Here is a 17,990-nt window from a genome sequence, read left to right as displayed (position 1 = left end):
TTTCATCAGGTTTACTAAGAATTTGTCCCCTGACAAAATCAACCTGAGTACTCTGAAAGGGGAGGGACAACTGACCAACCTGGAGCTGGATGAAGAGGTTCTGCAGAATGTACTAGAACTTCCCACATGGTTAGCTATTACTCGGGTCTTCTGCAACAAAGCCTCCATCAGGGTGAGCATGGACACCAGATAGCTGGTTACTGTGTAATTCTATTTGGAAAGTAAATATTACTTCCTTCCTTTTTTTTCTTTCAGATCCAGTGGACAAAACTAAAGACGCACCCAATTTGTCTGGTAACAAAACAATGACTCATAAAATATTAATAATAGTTGATTTAGTGTTAAGACTTTTTAAGCATTTTTCCTTACAGTAACTCTGTGGCTAGAGATCAATTTTATAGATGAGGAAATGGTCTTGAATAGGGAAAATACCTTGCCAGTGGTCATAAACCTACATCATATCATGTCTAGAATTTGAGCTTTTGTCTTGTACCTGCAAATCCAAAGCTCTTTCCACTGTACCATATTGTGAGTCCACAGTCTTCCCACTGGAAATGGAGTTCTTTTATTTTATTTAATCAAATCAGGATTGTCAACTAACTTTCTGATTACAGGTAGATAGGCAAGGTACATTTGATAATTTTGTGATATTATTTTTCTTTTGATCTAAGCAGTGTTTCTCCAGGGCTTATATCCCAAAGAAATCTTAAAGGAGGGAAAGGGACCTGTATGTGCCAAAATGTTTGTGGCAGCCCTCTTTGTGGTGGCAAGAAATTGGAAACTAAGTGGATGCTCATCAATTAGGGAATAGCTGAATAAGTTATGGTATATGAATGTTATGGAATATTATTGTTCTATAAGAAATGACCAGCAGGGTGATTTCAGAGAAGCCTGGAGAGACTTACATGAACTGATGCTGAGGGAAATGAATAGAACATTGAACACAGCAGCAAGATTATGTGATGATCATTGTGTGATGGACTTGGCTCTGTTCAACAGTGAGGTGATTCAGGCCAATTCCAATAGACTTGTGATGGAGAAAGCCATCTGCATACAGAAAGAGGACTATAGTGATTGAATATAGATAGTATTTTTACCTTTTTTGTTATTTTGTTTGCTTGTTTTTCTTTCTCATTTTTTCCTTTTTGATCTGTTTTTTTGTGCAGTATGAAAAATGTGGAAATATATATAGAAGAATTGTACATGTTTAACATGTATTGGATTACTTGCTGTCTAGAGGAGGGATGGGGGAAAGGGAAAGAGAAAAATTTGGAACCCCAAGGAACTCTTATAAAAATAAGGGTGAATATTGAAAACTATCTTTGCATGTGTTTTGAAAATAAAAATTGTTACTTAATTTTTAAAAAAAGGCTTAAGAAAAATAAAGTTAAAAAAATGTTGATTAGCTAAATACCTAGGATAGGCTAGAGGCTAACAAAATCTTTCTTTGGGTGAACAGGGCTCTTCAAAGTTTAAATTTCTTCTAGATTTAGTTGAACTCTCATTAAGTGCTAGGTAGCACAATTGAGAGAATATTGGTCTTGGAATCAGGAGGACTGATCTCCATGAGTTCAAAACCTGTCTCAGATACTTACTAATTATGTGACCTTTGGCAATCACCATTTGCCTCAGTTTGCTCAAGTATAAAATGAGCTGCAAAAGTAAATGGCAAATTATTTCAGTATCTTTGCCAAGAAAACCCCAAAAGGGATCTTTGGATACAATTGTAACAATACAAGAATAGCTGCTCGTAGGGCCTGAGTGATTTGATTTTCCTTTGAGTGCTACCATCTAAGTCTGATCTTTCATTTGGATTTCTTCTCAGGTCTCCTTGCATTTTTTAAAATTGGAAATAGCTACATTTACTTTGGTACACATATGTAATGGAATATTACTACAGAGTAGGAAATGATTAACATCAATTTCAAAGAAGCACATGCTAACGTTTAAGAAACAATGCAGAGGGGTTTTTTTTGTTTGTTTTGTTTTGCTTTTTCCTTCTCCAGATCATTTTTTTGTTTTGTTTTGTTTTTTTTTATTATAACTTTTTATTGACAGAACATATGAATGGGTAATTTTTTACAACATTAAAAAAAATCCCTTGCACTCACTTCTGTTCTGACTTTTCCCTTCCCTCCCTCCACCCCCTCCCCTAGACAGCAGGCAGTCTTATACTTGTTAAATATGTAATAGTATATCCTAGATAATATATGTGTATACAATCGTACAATTCTTTTGTTGCACAAGAAGAATTGGATTCAGAAGGTAAACTCCTTACATTTACTAAGTGCCTACTACTGCAGGGTACCATGAAAGATACTAGAGATATAAAGATAAAAGTGAAAAATAGTACTTAAGGCTTTTATTCTTATCCTCTTTGGAGGATTCAGTGGTTAAGCAGATATATAAATGCAATATAATTTCAGCAGAAAAAAAAACACAAAGTAGGGATCAGTAAATGCTCCCCTCATGGTAGAGGGAAGAGAGGAAGAAAATTTTGGAACACAAGTTTTGCAAGGGTGAATGTTGAAAACTATCTTTGCTTGTATTTTGAAAATAAAAGGCTATTATCAAATTTTTTTAAAAAAAGTAGCATCTCAATTGAATCTTGAAAGAAACAGGGTTGAGAATTAGAGGTGAGAACAGAGCACAGTACAGGCATTTGAGATGACCTATGAAAAAGCTTGGAAGTAAGATATGAAATAGTATCTTCAGGGGATAATAAATAGATTGGTTTGGCTGACAGTATTTGAAGGGAAATTAAATATTTCTGAAAATTGGACTATAGTTACCTTTCAACTTCCAAACTTCCAGACTATTCTAAAAATAAACTTAAAACTGAACTTTTTTCTCTCTTTGACAAAGAGGTCAGTGAACTCCCATTCTTAGTTGCCCGACTTTTTATTCTCTGTAAGTCCCACAATGAGACAATAAGTATTAAATAGCATGTTGGCCACACAGAGACACAAGTAAAATTCATTTACACTTCTGAGGAAACCTCCAACTCTATCTTTGTTTCTTCCTTTTGGGAATAGTAGGCTGCTGCCCACTTCCTATTTTGGGGGTTTTTCTGAAGACACTTTGAAGAAACTTTGCCTGATTAGCCCTAGAGGCCTTTATGATAAAATAGCTATAGTTAAAAAACAGAAATCAAGACTTCTAAATTCTTTAGTTTTACTTTATCCTTATAATGTGTCATTTTTTTCCCAAGAATCTCAGTTCATTATCAAGTGAAAGAAACACTAGGTTTGAATTTAGGAGATCTTTTTTCAACTACTTAGTAAGTGTGTGGGATGTAGAAGACCCTTACTCAAAATGACTACTCAGAGATCACTCAAAATAGAAAGCAGAAAGGTCATTTATTATACCTCCAGAGGATGAGCTTTCTATCATGAGATAAGGGAAAGAGAAAGCTTGTGGTAGGAGGGCTAAGAAGTAGTAAAGATATACAACTTTTCTACAAGAGATTATATGTCACAAGTAATAGAGCATTGAGAAAGGGGAGGGGGAAGGATCTAATTGGTTGTTGTTATCTGGAGAGATTGGAATGGAAGGTTTCTGTTTCCCCAAAATTACCTGATTTCTAGGAAACAGAAAATCAGGTTTTCAGCTTCAGATATGGACCTGTACATATTATACAGGTCATAGGGGAAACACAGAAATAATGAAAATAAAATACAGAAAAAGAATTCACACATTCCTGTAAGTTCTTCACCTTATCTCTCTGTTCCACACAATTCCCTCCTTGTTATATGTAAATGATTTTTATCATATTTCTATGAAGAACTTACACACTATTCAAAATCAATTAACATATCTATACATTGTTTATCAAATTCACCATCAAGATCATCCCTCTCTAATACATTCCAGCCTTTTCTTTAAAGAATCATCATTTTAATAGCATCTTGTGTATGCAGTACTTTTGATAGGGACCATTGAATGTAATTATACGGGGTAGACATAGTGGCAACAGGATAATACCACTGATTTCAATAAGTCCATACCATAAAAATTGCTTCCACCAACTGTTTTGGAAACAGTTATCCCAGAACATATTGGCATTTGGAAGACATAAAAATATAAAGATAGATTAACAAAGATGATAATCTAGGGAAACCAAGGCACAACATTACACACTCTCCTTCTGAATATTTGAATTATTGAATTACCTCCCCTAGATACCTGGGAGGTCTCAGCACCATAATTTTGACCAACCCAATGTGAAGCAAATAAATCAAAATTAAACTAGAAAATGCAAGGACTTGCGGCAAGGGCAAGTCTCTTCCTGACAACCCCAGAATTATCAGCAGTAGAAAGACTCTCTCTCAGCTAGAGAATCCAGTTTGAGATGGACATTTCACTGTGTTAGGTGATCTGCAGTCATTTGTGCACTTAATTTAGCTTCTGCTTATATAGGGAGGAGCAGGCTCAAGACAGTCATGCTGCCCATGCTAGGAGGAGCAACCCACTCCAGGGGAGAAGGGTGAGGCTTAGAGTAGCTCCACCTGTCCCCACCCAGAGGAACAGACAAGGCTGCTACTAGGATACAGATTTTTGAGCAGAGCTATCAGAGTATGCACAGTTAGACCATTAAGGTAGGCAAACTCCAAACTTGTAGAGGCCTGAAAAGTCCTTTGAGAATGCTGAGATACCAATTAAGAAACTGGGGTTACAGGGTTGGAGACTGCCAGTCCTGAGACAGGTATCTATATCTTGGCTAAAAACAGGCAATCAGAGAATAGTCTGCCAGAGCAATTCCAACAGAATAAGGGATTTCAAAGCTAAAGCATCAAATAAGGTTTGATATATATATCATATACCACATAAAGTTTCTAACAGCATATAACAGCAATAATCACACAATTTAACAATTTCCATCCCAAATTGTAAGCACAGTAATAAAGTTGTAATTTTAACAATAATATAATTCATCAACTACTTTCCCACTCCCCCCATATCAGTCCGAATTACATCATGAGTAGAGGCAGTGGTCTCAATGTAAGCTTCTTCAGGCTGAGAATGGGCAAAAGCTCTCAATCCATACAGGGGGTGGGTGTGATGTCAATGTAACCTTCAGATGGGATGATCCATGTCTCAGAAGAGGTTCTATAATCTATAATTTGACCAAAATCCAGAACAACAAAAACCCAAATCTAACAAGATTAGAACAGTCTGAGATAGAAAGACTTCACCAGAGTGCTGCTAAATGAGAAGAGCCAGCAGCTGAGTTTGCTTCACTAGGCAGGCAAATGGCTATCAGCTATATTCCCAATAAATAAAACAGCAGTTAGATTTCACAGACCATTGTTAATTGTCCTCTTATATTTAGAAATCTTTTAAAAACAAAACACAAATATCCAGTAGCACACAGATGACCAGACTAAATACTTATAGGCCTAAGCATTTAAGATATAATGATTACATATAACCAGGTTGGAAACAACAAAGTATGACATAATTGAATTTCTTTAACAGTTTCTATTGACCATTACTCTGATCATAGAAATTGTCATAGGAAGAAAAAAATTCAAGAACATACCATGACCTTATATCGGTAACAGTAAGAAATTTATCCCAGAAAATTCAAACAATTCTTACATACCCAAGTAGATGTTGAATCTTGAGTAAGTTGAATATTATAACAATTATTTTGCTTTTAAAATACCCAATACACAGAAAAATCCCAAACTACATATTGTTCGCAACAAAAAAATTTTCAAAAGGATGAAGGCAAAAACTTCTATTCTTGGAGTCCCTTTCATATAATTGGTATCAATATAGTTAATTAACACTTCCTATTTTCATATAAAAGAATCTGAAAAGTTCTTAAAAACATCATTTGAACTTTTTGAAATAACCCTTTCGAACTATATATGACATTTCTGATCATATTCTTTAATATTCATAACGATTAGGAAACAAATATTCAATCAATTAACATCTTGTAAGATCAGCCTGTCCCTTTAAATCAGTTTGCTTTCTTCAGCCAAAGGAACCACGCGGCTACTGCTTTCTACTACTGCTTTACCCGCCTCCAAAAACACATCCCGTCTCACAGCCATCTCTGTGACTTTCCAACCTTTCCTCCCAGTTCCTTCTTTTTCCCTTTGATTTCTTCTTGAAATCATTTGCTCTCACTAATCAATCCTTCTTAAATCACCTTCATTCTCCTGTCCCATCTCTCTGTCTCCTCTCAGTGCTTACTTGCTCAAACCTTCTCCACATACTTTAAACACTCCCAAACCAATAACTCTTCTAACTAGATGCTCCATTTAAACTATTAATTGCTTTTGTAAATCAATCTTTCTTTTCCCTTTTCTTTAAATCACCTTTTTTAAAACTTTAAACTTCAAGATTCACAATTAACTTTGAACCAAATTTCATAAAACTTACAGTTTACAAATTACCCAATACTTTTTGAAAGTAATATATCATTTAAGTAGGGAGATTCAAACATGACCTCCCCTAAGGTAAGCTGCTGGCATTTTGTTTAATAATCTATATTTGAAGTCCAAACAAACAATAAAGCAAAAAAGAAAGTTTTTCTCTTCAGTTGTAAAGGCCACAATATTCAAACAATTCTTAAGATTTTATATTCAGAATAAATCTAACATGTGCAAGGCAGCAGTAAAATTATCTCCCCCAATTTCAAAATTATAGTACCTCTTTAAAATATAATAAGTTCCCAAAACTCTTAATCATATGTTGCAGACAATTACCAAGTTTAGCCTTCTTAAACTTTCTGTTCTCTAATTCCATGAAAGCAAACTTGCTAATAATGATTTTTCTTTCTTCTCCTGGGACAATTTTTAGAAACATGCCTGATTTTCCCACAGGTCCAACAGGTCAGAGGGCCCCCGTGTTCAGCTATTTACCTCTCTTACTGTTTTTATTCCTCCCTTCCAATATCTGCAATTTCTTATTTCCAATCTTAAGTTTCCAATCTTAACAACACACATACCAATTTAAAGTTATTTTTAAATTAACCAGTAATTTAGTTTGTGAAATTTCCTAAAATCTACTTAGATATTCCAGTCAAACTTCTTTTCTTTAGTAAGCCAGGAAAGAGTGCTTACCAATCCTTCCATTACCTTGAGATTTTTTTCCTCTTGAAGGATTTCACAAGTCTTAGTTCTGATAACAAGGTCCTTTGCTTACAGGAGTGATAGCCATTGTTCTTCTGTTTTTTCAAAAACTTTCCAAACTTTCAATCTATGTTTTTATTTTCCCCGTCTCTCCCCCTCCTCCTGCAAAGCCGCTGCAGTCAGCCAGAGGCAGAGGGAGAGAAAGAAACCCAAATTAGTTCCCAAATTACCTTAGCATGATCTAAAACCAATACATTCTGAGTCACTCAGAAAGAATTACTACTCTGAACAAATTCCAGTTCCCACAATTCAGCCTAATATTTTTCTAAGACTTCAACACAGAGGCTGAATTCTTATTTCTTATGACCTTGCTAACTTTTTTTAGTTGTTTGTTTTGTTTTGATTTTTGTTTTTTGTTTTGTTTTTTTCTGAGGCTGGGGTTAAGTGACTTGCCCAGGGTCACACAGTTAGGAAGTGTTAAGTGTCTGAGGCCATATTTGAACTCGGGTCCTCCTGAATTCAGGGCTGGTGCTCTATCCTCTGCGCCACCTAGCTGCCCCCAACCTTGCTAACTTTTAACACAGAACAAAAAATGCAAAGCAGACATACACACACAGACACATGCAGAAGAACTCTTTTCACTTTTTACATACAGATTTAAGTCTGATATACCCAAATAGTCCTGAGAATATCCTCCCAGTTTTCTTCCTTTTATATCTGGGAAGTTCATCCCAGTCTTGAATTCCCTAGCTAAAATCCTGATGCAAATTCTTGGACTGCTTCTATCCCATTTTTACCACCTTGGACCCAGTCCAGGTGTTGGCAGAGGCCCTTCCCCTCACACCCCACAGCCACAAGAGAGCTTCCTTAGGAAAGTCCTTTCCTTGGGGTGTAAAGCAGTCCCAACACACACACACACACACACACACACACACACACAAATTTAGAAGAGCTAATCCCTCGGGGTTTCCCTCGACCCAGTCAATGGACACCCCCCCACACTCACAAGAACAGTTTACCTCAAGTTCACACATGTACATATCTTTCAGGCTGTGATGCTGCCCATCCGGACTCTACTTCCTTCAATCTTCAATTCTGCTTTTCATTGAGTATCCCTGCCTCGGGTCATTGTCTAAGGGGGGGAGGGGAGGTGTGGTTCACCCAGAACCAAAGACCATGGAGAAAACTACTCCGTGAGCGCCTGTCCCTGTCCAGGGTGCACACAGCGTCTCCCCCAAAGATCCCATTCCAGATGAGCCCCCAACTCTGTGGGATGTAGAAGACCCTTACCCAAAATGACTACTCAAAGATCACTCAAAATAGAAAGCATAAAGGTAGTTTATTATATCTCCAGAGGATGAGCTGTTCTATCAGGAGATAAGGGAAAGAGGAAAGCTCGAGGTAGGAGGGCTAAAGAAATAGTAAAGATACACAACTTTTATATAAGAGATTACATCACAAGAGAGCATTGGGGGGGGGGGGGAGGCATCTAATTGGTTGTTGCTATCTGGAGAGATTGGGATGGAAGGTTTCTGTTTCCCTGAAATCACCTGATTTCTAGGAAACAGAAAATCAGGCTTTCAGGCTTCAAATATGGGCCTGTACATATTATACAAGTCATAGGGGAAACACAGAAATAATGAAAATAAAATACAGAAAAAGAATTCGCACATTCCTTCACTTTATCTCTCTATTCCACACATAAGTGTGTGACCTTGAACAAAACATTTAACATCTCTCACCTATAGTTTCCTGGTTGATAAAAATGAGCTAATATGTCTGAGTGAGAAAAAGAAACATAGAATTGGGTAATGCTAGGAATAACTGAGAAACAGTATGATATCATAGAATAAACGCTGGATATGGAGTCACATGCCTGGGTTTAAGTCCCAGCTATGTTACTTTATTTCCTTGTGATCTTATTGGGCAAGATGTTTGCCCTTCTGAGTTTCTTGATCTGTAAGATGTAGTTTAAAAAAAAAAAAACACAAACAAACAACCAAAAAAAAAAAAAAGATGGAATAGTTGTATTAGAATTACATGATCTCTAAATCCCTTCCAGCTCCAAGTCTGGAGACCCTGAGATCTTTTTTAATGCAAGCATGTGCTTTGCTCGGCATTCACTCTCAACGGTTTTCTTTGTAGTGTCTGGATAAAGTAGAAGTAGAGATGAAAACATGTGAAGAACCGAGGCCACCTAACGGACAGTCTCCCATTGCTCTGGCTTCAGGACAGAGGTCAGTTTATATCTTTAAGATGTTCATTTCTATAATTAGGAAAGGTAGGCTAGATAAGCCAGGGTACCCAGTGTCAACTTTAATAAACATTAAGTAGCTGTTATGTTTAACTTTAATAACCTTTAAGTTTTTATTATGTTCAGAACACTATACTTGACTCTGCTGAAAAACATACAGAAGATCTGGAATACCTTCATGGAATTGGTAAAATATTTTTATAACATGGCACGTGAATAATTATAATGGGAAATGTTATAAACCAGTATTTTATAGTAATTGCTAATACTTGATATTGACAATAATCTATCTGTGAAATCTAAATCAAGTACTTGTAATTAGCCAGGCAAGGAGAGGGGAGGATGTTTTTTTTTTTGACTGGAGAATTAAAGGAAAACTTCATGGAAGAGATGACATATTGAAGTGAGCCTAAAAAAAATGTAAGTTTTCAGCGGTTGAAGACTTCAGGAGATAACATTCTTTGCAAAAGAAATGAAGACAGTAAAGTATAGAATCAGAAGTAGCCCAATTTGCTTTAGAGCACTCAGGGAGATAAGAATAATACTAGATAATTCTGAAAAGGTAAAATTAAAGCGAAGAAATACTGGAAGTTTTCCCAATTAAATTAAATAAGAATGTTGCCATTCCTGACTATTATTTGCAAATTCTGTAAAACAAGGGGAAAAAATTAAAGACAAAAACATTGGCTTCTCTCAGTAGGAGGTAAATGTCAGGTATGATTTCAGTTTTGGTTGGTTGACTTAAGTATTTTTGTTTTTATAAGGGAGAACTGTGTGTGTGTGTGTGTGTGTGTGTGTGTGTGTGTGTACTTGGGAGGATTAAGATCAGCAGGATTAAATATTAATAAGTGTGATTGATAGTAGAAGAATAAAAAAAATGTCTTAATGCTTGGGAGAGAAGTGGGAGGATTATCCTCTACATTTCAAAGTATCAAACTGATGAGGGTTGGGAGTAGAGAGAGATTGGAACTCTACATATAGAATTCAGGTGTTAATGTAGTCATTATCTAAAAGGCAGCTTGAGAGAGAATCTATTCTTAATTCTATATCCCTGACTTCCTGGACTGAAGCCAGAGAAGTTCAGTCAAGAAAGAGACAGTTTAAGGAAATTGAGGCAGTAAAAAAGGAACTGTTGCACACCAGAACAGAGAAAGATTCTAGCCAGGCGCCAAATTGAAAGAATTAAAGAGCATTTAAATAGTTTCAATTTCTTTTTAATTCTCCTCCTGCTGCAGTCAGGATGAGGAAAAGATAAAAGAAACTATTCTCACTCTCTTAACAATTAATTTGCCTGGATTCAGAATTTTGTTCCCCAGCCCAAATTACAAAGATGTCCTTTCTGAAGCTCTAGCCTGGCCAGGAGCAGAGGTTCGAAAGGGCATCTTTTAATTATCAGCATATGAGGGGGCAAAGGGGGCATCCAATCGAGAGAAAAAGTGCGCTAGGAGCTAAAAGTCCTGGACCAAGAGAAAAGCTCCCCCTGCAAGATTACTGAGACAGAGAAAGGCTTGAACAGCTAGTTTAAATTCTATCTAGGCTTTAGAAAGCAGGTAAATATTCCCTGAGGCTTAGAAAGAAAATGGGCAGTTTTAAAATCCAGCCTAGAGAGCATGGTCTGGAAACTAAGTCCCATTTTAAAAGGTATGGGACAAGTTAGTTCTCTGAGAGCGCTGGAAGTTTTGGCTCCTTTAAGAACCAGGTAAAAGCTATCTATGAGAGAGATGTTTCTAGAGATCTTGAAGAGTCCCCAAATCTCCCCACTGTACCCCAAGAAGGGGGACAGGGTGGGAGCATTTAAATGGCAGGTTAAACCACATGGGAGAGGTTGGAAAAGAGAGGATGGGGGAAGGGAGAAATGTTATCTTACCCAGTGCTTCTCAAGTGGCGAAGATGAAGGCTCATGCAGTTGGGTAGAGACACATCTCCAAGTTCGCCCCGATCCATTGACCCTCTCCTCGTGGCTATAACCTGGCCACTACAGCGGAGTGGTAAAGGGGCTCAAACACAGATATCTCCCCCAGAAGAGATCAAGGAGACTGCTGGCCTGGGACCCGGGAGGGATGGCCACGTGGGGGAGGGGTGAAGAAGAGACACTCTCCCGAGTGTCTCCCGCCGGTGGGCAGGCTTTTCTGGCGAGATAAAGGGATTAGAAATGTCTAGGCTCTAGAAGCGGCCTCTAGAGACAGAGTGAGACGAAAAGAGTCTCCACAGAAGACTTTGCTCACACCCCAAACCTGGTCTGGGTGCTGGCTGTTTTAGAGATAGAGTGAGACGAGGGTAGGAACACAGATATTCTTCCCGGAAGCTGCTCGAAACTGCTAAGGACGAAAATTGGTTCTGAGAGACCTGAAAAGGTTAAGGTTAGTTTTCAGGGTCCCCGTGAGGGCCACCAACTAATGAGGGAAAGGAAAGGGGGAACCCCATTTGTCGGCACATAGATCCCATGAGGCGCAGTGTCCCCTGTAAAATGAATTTACAGGCCCGAAAACCTAGATTGATAAATAAAAGGTTTATTGTAGGAATTTGGAAGTAAAGCTCAGTTAGAAAGACACCAGGGCCAAAGGTGGCCGCTGGCGGGCAGGAACCTTTACATGGCTGGAAGGTTACCATGTGTTGGCTGGGAAGGCTCCTGCAAAGAGGGTGCTCCAGCTTGTTTCTTTTATACCCAAAAGATGATGGGCGGTACCCAGTTCTGGTGGGCTTTTCAGTTAGCCCAGATCAAGTGAGGGCTGGGGGAAGCTGAGCTGAGAGTGGGGGGCTGGGCCCGGATATTCAAAGGGTGCCTTTGACCAGGATTTGTGAATCGAGGTCAGTCATGGGTTGGGCAATTAGGAATCTTAAAGGGACCCCAACCCTCATCAAAACCATTTTGAGCTATTTTGTCCAAGCACTTATTTCTAGCCTCGTATGGGACACTGGGTGAAGAAATAGGGAGATCACAGAAAGAAATGGGAGGAGAAAAGGTTTTAGGAAAAGAGTTTAGGGAAACTTATTTTGGACAGGTTTTAGACATGTATGTATAAGGTAGAGCTACATACTCGGTAAAAGGCAAAGTAAAATAGGTATGAATATAAGTTAGACCTCAAGAAATGGGCTATATCATCTGTAAATATATTTCTTTCTTTCTAGTGTCCTTATGCTTAAAGAGAATGTATTGTTTCGGGGTTTTTTTTTTTTTTTTAATATCCTATAGAAACCTAATACTCTTTTCATTGTTTTTTCCCTTAGTCCTGTGATGCTCACTGTCCAACAATATCTAGTTTATTATTGAAGGTACAGTGTTTTAAAGACTGGAAGTAGCTTCTTTTAATTCATTCATCTTTCAGGTTGGAAGAGAATGCCTTCTGGTTATCTTTATCCTTTAACTATTCTATTTCATTGTTTACAGTGAATATGGCTTTGCTGAGAAGGTGGTGGAGGGAATGTACATTATTGTTAATTCCATCACCATCAAGATTCACTCCAAGGCTTTTCATGCCTCTTTCGAGTTGTGGCAGCTCCAGGGCTATAGTGTTAACCCTAATTGGCAGCAGAGTGACCTCCGCCTTACCCGAATCACTGACCCCCACAGAGGAGAGGTGACAACCTTAAAGGGGATTGTGTGTGTTGGGGGGAGTGGAATTGAAATAAGAATAATCCTTGTTTATTTTTAAAGGTAATAATACTTTCAATTTTTAAAATTCCCTTAAATGCTCTTCATATGTATAAACCCCTGAAAGAAATTTTCTTTAAAATTAAATTTAAAAATTTTTTAACATAATAACTATCACCAAAACATTTTTTCTTTCTTTCATGGACTATAGTGGCCAAAAAATTCAGCATTTTAGGGCATACTTATTGATGAAAAGTCCTTTCATACTTGACTAGGCATTATCTGTGGATAATGAGTTGAATTCAAAAGGTCCTTCAGAGCCTCACTTCCACTTCATCATAAAACATTAAAATAGGTCTTTTATAAAGAAAAAAACCCATTAAAATCCAAAATGGTCTTATGTAAAAGTATACATTTTAAATTATTTTTTAAAATTATATTTAAAAATTTTAGAATATATTAACTTCAACCGTTTATACCAATAAAGGTTGAAGATACTATTTTCAGCAATTGTGAATGCTCCAACTAGTTGCCTTTTGGAGCTCTCAGCTAAAGGTGGTCTTTATTCTTTGTATGCTTTATGGCTTTAGTCTTACTGCCCCCTTTTGGTCAGTTTAGGTATCATTAACATTCTGAGAAAATGTTTTCTCTCCTACCAGGTTCTAACATTTAAGGAGTTAACATGGCAGACTCTTCGGATTGAGGCAGATGCCACTGACAATGGTGATCAGGATCCAGTCACTACTCCACTGAGGCTCATTACTAACCAGGGCAGGATCCAAATAGCCCTTAAAAGAAGAGTGAGTGTCCTCCATTTAATAGTTTGCTTTTCCTATTCTTCTGGACACCATGAGAGTGGATACTTTCTCTTATTATTGTTGGTTTGACAGCTGGGATGACACCATGAGAGGGAGAGCCTATTGTGCTGGTTTTTTTGGACTTTACCAGAAGGAAAAGGGAATTTGATTTTTTAAAAATAATTTCATAACTACTTCAATATAACTGGTATCCTTTGAAATCCTCTCTTTTATGAATTTAAAAACATTGTTCTGAGAAAGGGTTCATAGGTTTCACCAGATTGTTATAGGTTACCTATAATTTATAGACTATTTTCTTTTCCTTTTTTGAAAATACATTTGTTTTTCTCTAGTCTTATGGTACAATGACCATTTTCCACAATTTTTCAAATAACTCAGCAATCACATAAACCAGGTCCCACCAAAAAATTCAGAACTTCTCTTATAGGACAGCTGACTCACTCATTGAGAAATTCAACTTTATTACCTCTTAGTAAGCACATAAAACATTAAGAGAATTCAAGAATTATAGAATTTGAAAATTAGATGGGACCTCTGCAGCTGTCTAGTTCCATATACAAAAGCAGTTCCCACTATAACATACCTGATAAATATTCAATCCAGCCTTAGCTTAAAGATCTTCAAGGAAAAGAAATCCATCACCTTTCATAAAAGTTTATCCCACTAAACTTTATCTCACTTTTAGCTCTAATTGTTAGGAAATTCATAAGTTCTCTTTGTAACTTCTATACATTGCTCCTGCTTTAGCCCTCTTATGCTAATCAGAACTAGTCTAATATCTCTTAAACATCTGAAGGCAGTCATTGCTGATTTCTGAGTCTTCTTTTATCTAGGTCAAATACCTATTTCCTTCAACTGAACCTCATAAAATATGATCCCAAGGCCCTTCACCGTTCTTTGGACACTCCAGTTTTAATAACTTATATAGTGTCGAGAACTGAGCACAGTAGCCTAGATGAGGTTCTAACCAGGGTGGAATACAGTAGGACTACCTCTCTATTCCTGGAAGGTATGCTTCTCTTACTATAACTCAAGATCAAATTTGGCTGCTATAGCACACCACTAACTCATATTGAATTTGAATCTATAATACTACCTCCCTCCATTTTTAAAAAATAGATGCTATTTATCTATGCTTTTCTCATTTTTTTTTACTTTTGGAATTTATTTTTTTAATACATACGTGCAAGACTTTTTATTTATTCCTACTGAATTTCATCTTTTTGATTGACTCTAGCCTGTTGAGATTCTTTTCCATCCTGACTCTTATCAACCGTTATGTTAACTGTCCCTCCCAGCTTTGTGCATTCACAACTTTTGGTGAAAATATATTATCTGTGCTTTATCCAAGTTATTGGTAAAAAGTTAAATAACAAAAGACAAAACACAGATACCTGGAGTATTTATTTCACTAAACAACTCCAGTCATTTTGAGATTCAACCATTAATTACTACTCTGAGTCTTGTCATCCAATTACTTCTGATTGTATCTGAAGGTGTTATTATCAACTCCACATCTATCCATGTTCTACAAAAGAAAATAGTTTGAAATACTTCATCAAAAGTTTTTCTAAAAGCTAGGTAAACTATATCTGTATCATTCCTTTCATTGACTAGTTTAGTAATTCTGTCAAAAAAGACAAGTTATTCCAACTCAACCTATTCTTGATGAAACCAGATTGGCCCTTTGTCATCACTTGCTTCTTTAGCAATATTTGCCAATCACCTCTTCAGTGATCCATTTTTGGGTTTTCCTAAGAATTGAAATAAAGGTTACCTATAATTTATAGACTATTTTCTTTTCCTCTTTTGAAAATATATTTGTTTTTCTCTAGTCTTATGGTACAATGACCATTTTCCACAATTTTTCAAATAACTCAGCAATCATATAAACCAGTTCTTTTAGGACTTAAGAATAAAATCATTTAGCTTACTATTGCTTTATTATTTGGGGTATCAACTTCTTGTTAATTATTTTTGTTCTGTTATTTCCAGCATGATAGTTATTTTTCTTGATGGAGAAAATAGAAACAAAATGAAACGTGCGAGTTATATCTTTTTATCTATTACCTTTTCCACTCTGAAGCAATGATCTTTTAAACTTTGATCTTTTTTACCCTTAATATGAAGATTAAAAAGATCAAATCTTTTTTTATTTAGCTTCTGTGACCAATGTCATTTTGAGTGTTAGTACAGCTGACATTATTTTCACAAGACTATTCCACATTCTTATATTCATATCTTCTATTACCTGATCTTATTTCCATCATTCTGTATATTTATCTTTTATTTGAGTTGATATTCTCAGACAAACCCATTTTCCTTCATCCTTAAAAGTATTTCTCTTTGTGACTTCAGAATCAAAGTGTTTTGGAGAAATATAATCCATGAGTATCTATCTTTCCTGTAAATCGTTCAAATTCGAGGGTAAAGAGAAGCCAGACCTCTCAAAGCAACTAAGGAATCAGATCAACCATTGCAACCCCTCTGGCCAATATATCCTTCTTGTGACCATTGAAATTCAAAGAAACTCAGTTTTACCTCAGGGGAGAGAACAAATTTGCTTTATGCCTTGCCTGGAGGGAAGTGGATAGTGAGCTTTTTCAGAAGTCTCCTATATCATTTATAGGGATATGATTTAATCAATTTAAATTTTTAGGTTGACTAGGTGAGGCTGATTTTGGGGAATTGAAATTGTCCAAGATAATGAATTCCACTTTATCTCTGACCCTATCAGACCAAAGACTGCAATGTGATAGCTTCCAAGTTGATGTTCCTGCTGGATGACCTGCTATGGGTTTTGACTGACTCACAGCTCAAAGCTATGATGAAGTATGCAGAATCATTGAGTGAGGCTGTGGAGAAGTCAGCCCTACAGAGAAAGAGCTTGGCACCTGAGCCCATTCAAGTGAGTTGGCACAACAGTACAGGAGTAAGGAGAAGGTAATAGGAGAAGATTCTGCTGTTAGGATGATCAATTCTTCAGTGTGATTATTAATTGATCTGCCTTCTTTCTTTTCTAATAGGCTTTTCTGAAGTATGCCTAATAGTAGTACTTAAATGATAATGGACAGCTGCCTGGAAAAAAAAAATGTATTAGTAATTTCTTTGCATTCTAACTGACTAGAAAATCCTAAAGTGAGCATCCAAGTTTATGAGTATAAGAAAATGCAGATATCTTGCCCTGGGACAACGTAATCCATGATATATATATATATATATATATATATATATATATATATATATATATATATATATATATATATATATATATATATATATATATATATATATTGGCTTTCCCCAGCATTATTATATACTTTGTTTACTTTAAGAAAGTCTATAAAGTATTGGTGTTTTATATAATATTCTTTATATTACAGAGTACTTCACCTGCTGCTCCCAGTGCCCATCATTCTTGGAACCAGACATTTGGTGGTGGTCAGAGCAATGTTAGCAACAGCCGGATCAGCCAATACTTTGAGAAGTTTGATGTCAAGGAATCATCTTATCATCTGCTTATTTCACGCTTGGATCTACACATTTGTGATGACAGCCAGTCCCGGGAACCAGGTGGGATTTGGCACTAAGCAGGAAAGCCCCAAATTATATAGATGGCTTTAGTACAGGGGAAATGATCAGATAAGGGTAAGTTTTCTGGGGACATAGAAGAGTGCTTTAACAAGATTTCGTGTTTAAGCTTTGCTTCCAATAAAAGAGAACATATTATAGTTATAGAGTATAGTTACATTTTATGGAATATGGTTACATTAGGTTGATTTTGTTTATTTATATGTGCATAAAATATTCCTGTACACACTTTGGTTACTGTATACTGTTAGCCCTGGGCTGTCCCTTGGAAATATCTTCCAAATGATCACCCAACACTTCCTTTTCTCTTACTCTTAACCATGAGATACAGAGTGTGGAGAGGGGAGTGGACTAGAAGTTTAGGAAAGAAGGAAGAAAAGGATCAGCTTCCACATTTTAGAATATTGTTGAAATTCATGAAATGTATTGCGTGTTTGAGAAAAGCCAGACTTCCTTTTGCTTGGAAGGTGACCCTGAAAGCAGTGAATCAATCTTTGTATTTTTACTCTAAAGAATTTTTTTTTTTTTTGATGAGGCAATTGGGGTTAAGTGACTTGCCCAGGGTCACACAGCTAGGGAGTGTTAAGTGTCTGAGGCCAAATTTGAACTCCAGTCCTCCTGACTTCAGGGCTGGTGCAGGAAACATT

At 36.6% G+C, this 17,990-nt stretch overlaps 1 protein-coding gene across 3 annotated transcripts in view; it reads left to right on the top strand.

Moving 5' to 3' along the window:
- The window catches only part of BLTP3A (bridge-like lipid transfer protein family member 3A), a 67,174-nt gene that overhangs the window by 15,921 nt on the left and 33,263 nt on the right, over positions 1 to 17,990 (top strand). For all 3 annotated transcript variants that reach the window (XM_074311196.1, XM_074311195.1, XM_074311197.1), the window contains exons 2-8: positions 10 to 172; positions 256 to 294; positions 9,234 to 9,325; positions 12,731 to 12,920; positions 13,594 to 13,734; positions 16,490 to 16,660; positions 17,136 to 17,325. In XM_074311196.1, coding sequence (XP_074167297.1) covers positions 10 to 172; positions 256 to 294; positions 9,234 to 9,325; positions 12,731 to 12,920; positions 13,594 to 13,734; positions 16,490 to 16,660; positions 17,136 to 17,325 — 986 coding nt within the window. The remainder of the gene's footprint in view (positions 1 to 9; positions 173 to 255; positions 295 to 9,233; positions 9,326 to 12,730; positions 12,921 to 13,593; positions 13,735 to 16,489; positions 16,661 to 17,135; positions 17,326 to 17,990) is intronic.

Source organism: Sminthopsis crassicaudata, chromosome 4 (genome assembly GCF_048593235.1).
Source record: "Sminthopsis crassicaudata isolate SCR6 chromosome 4, ASM4859323v1, whole genome shotgun sequence".
NCBI classification, from domain to species: Eukaryota; Metazoa; Chordata; class Mammalia; order Dasyuromorphia; family Dasyuridae; genus Sminthopsis; species Sminthopsis crassicaudata.
Note: the sequence above shows the minus strand (reverse complement) of the source record. Positions and strands in the feature narration are given on the sequence as shown.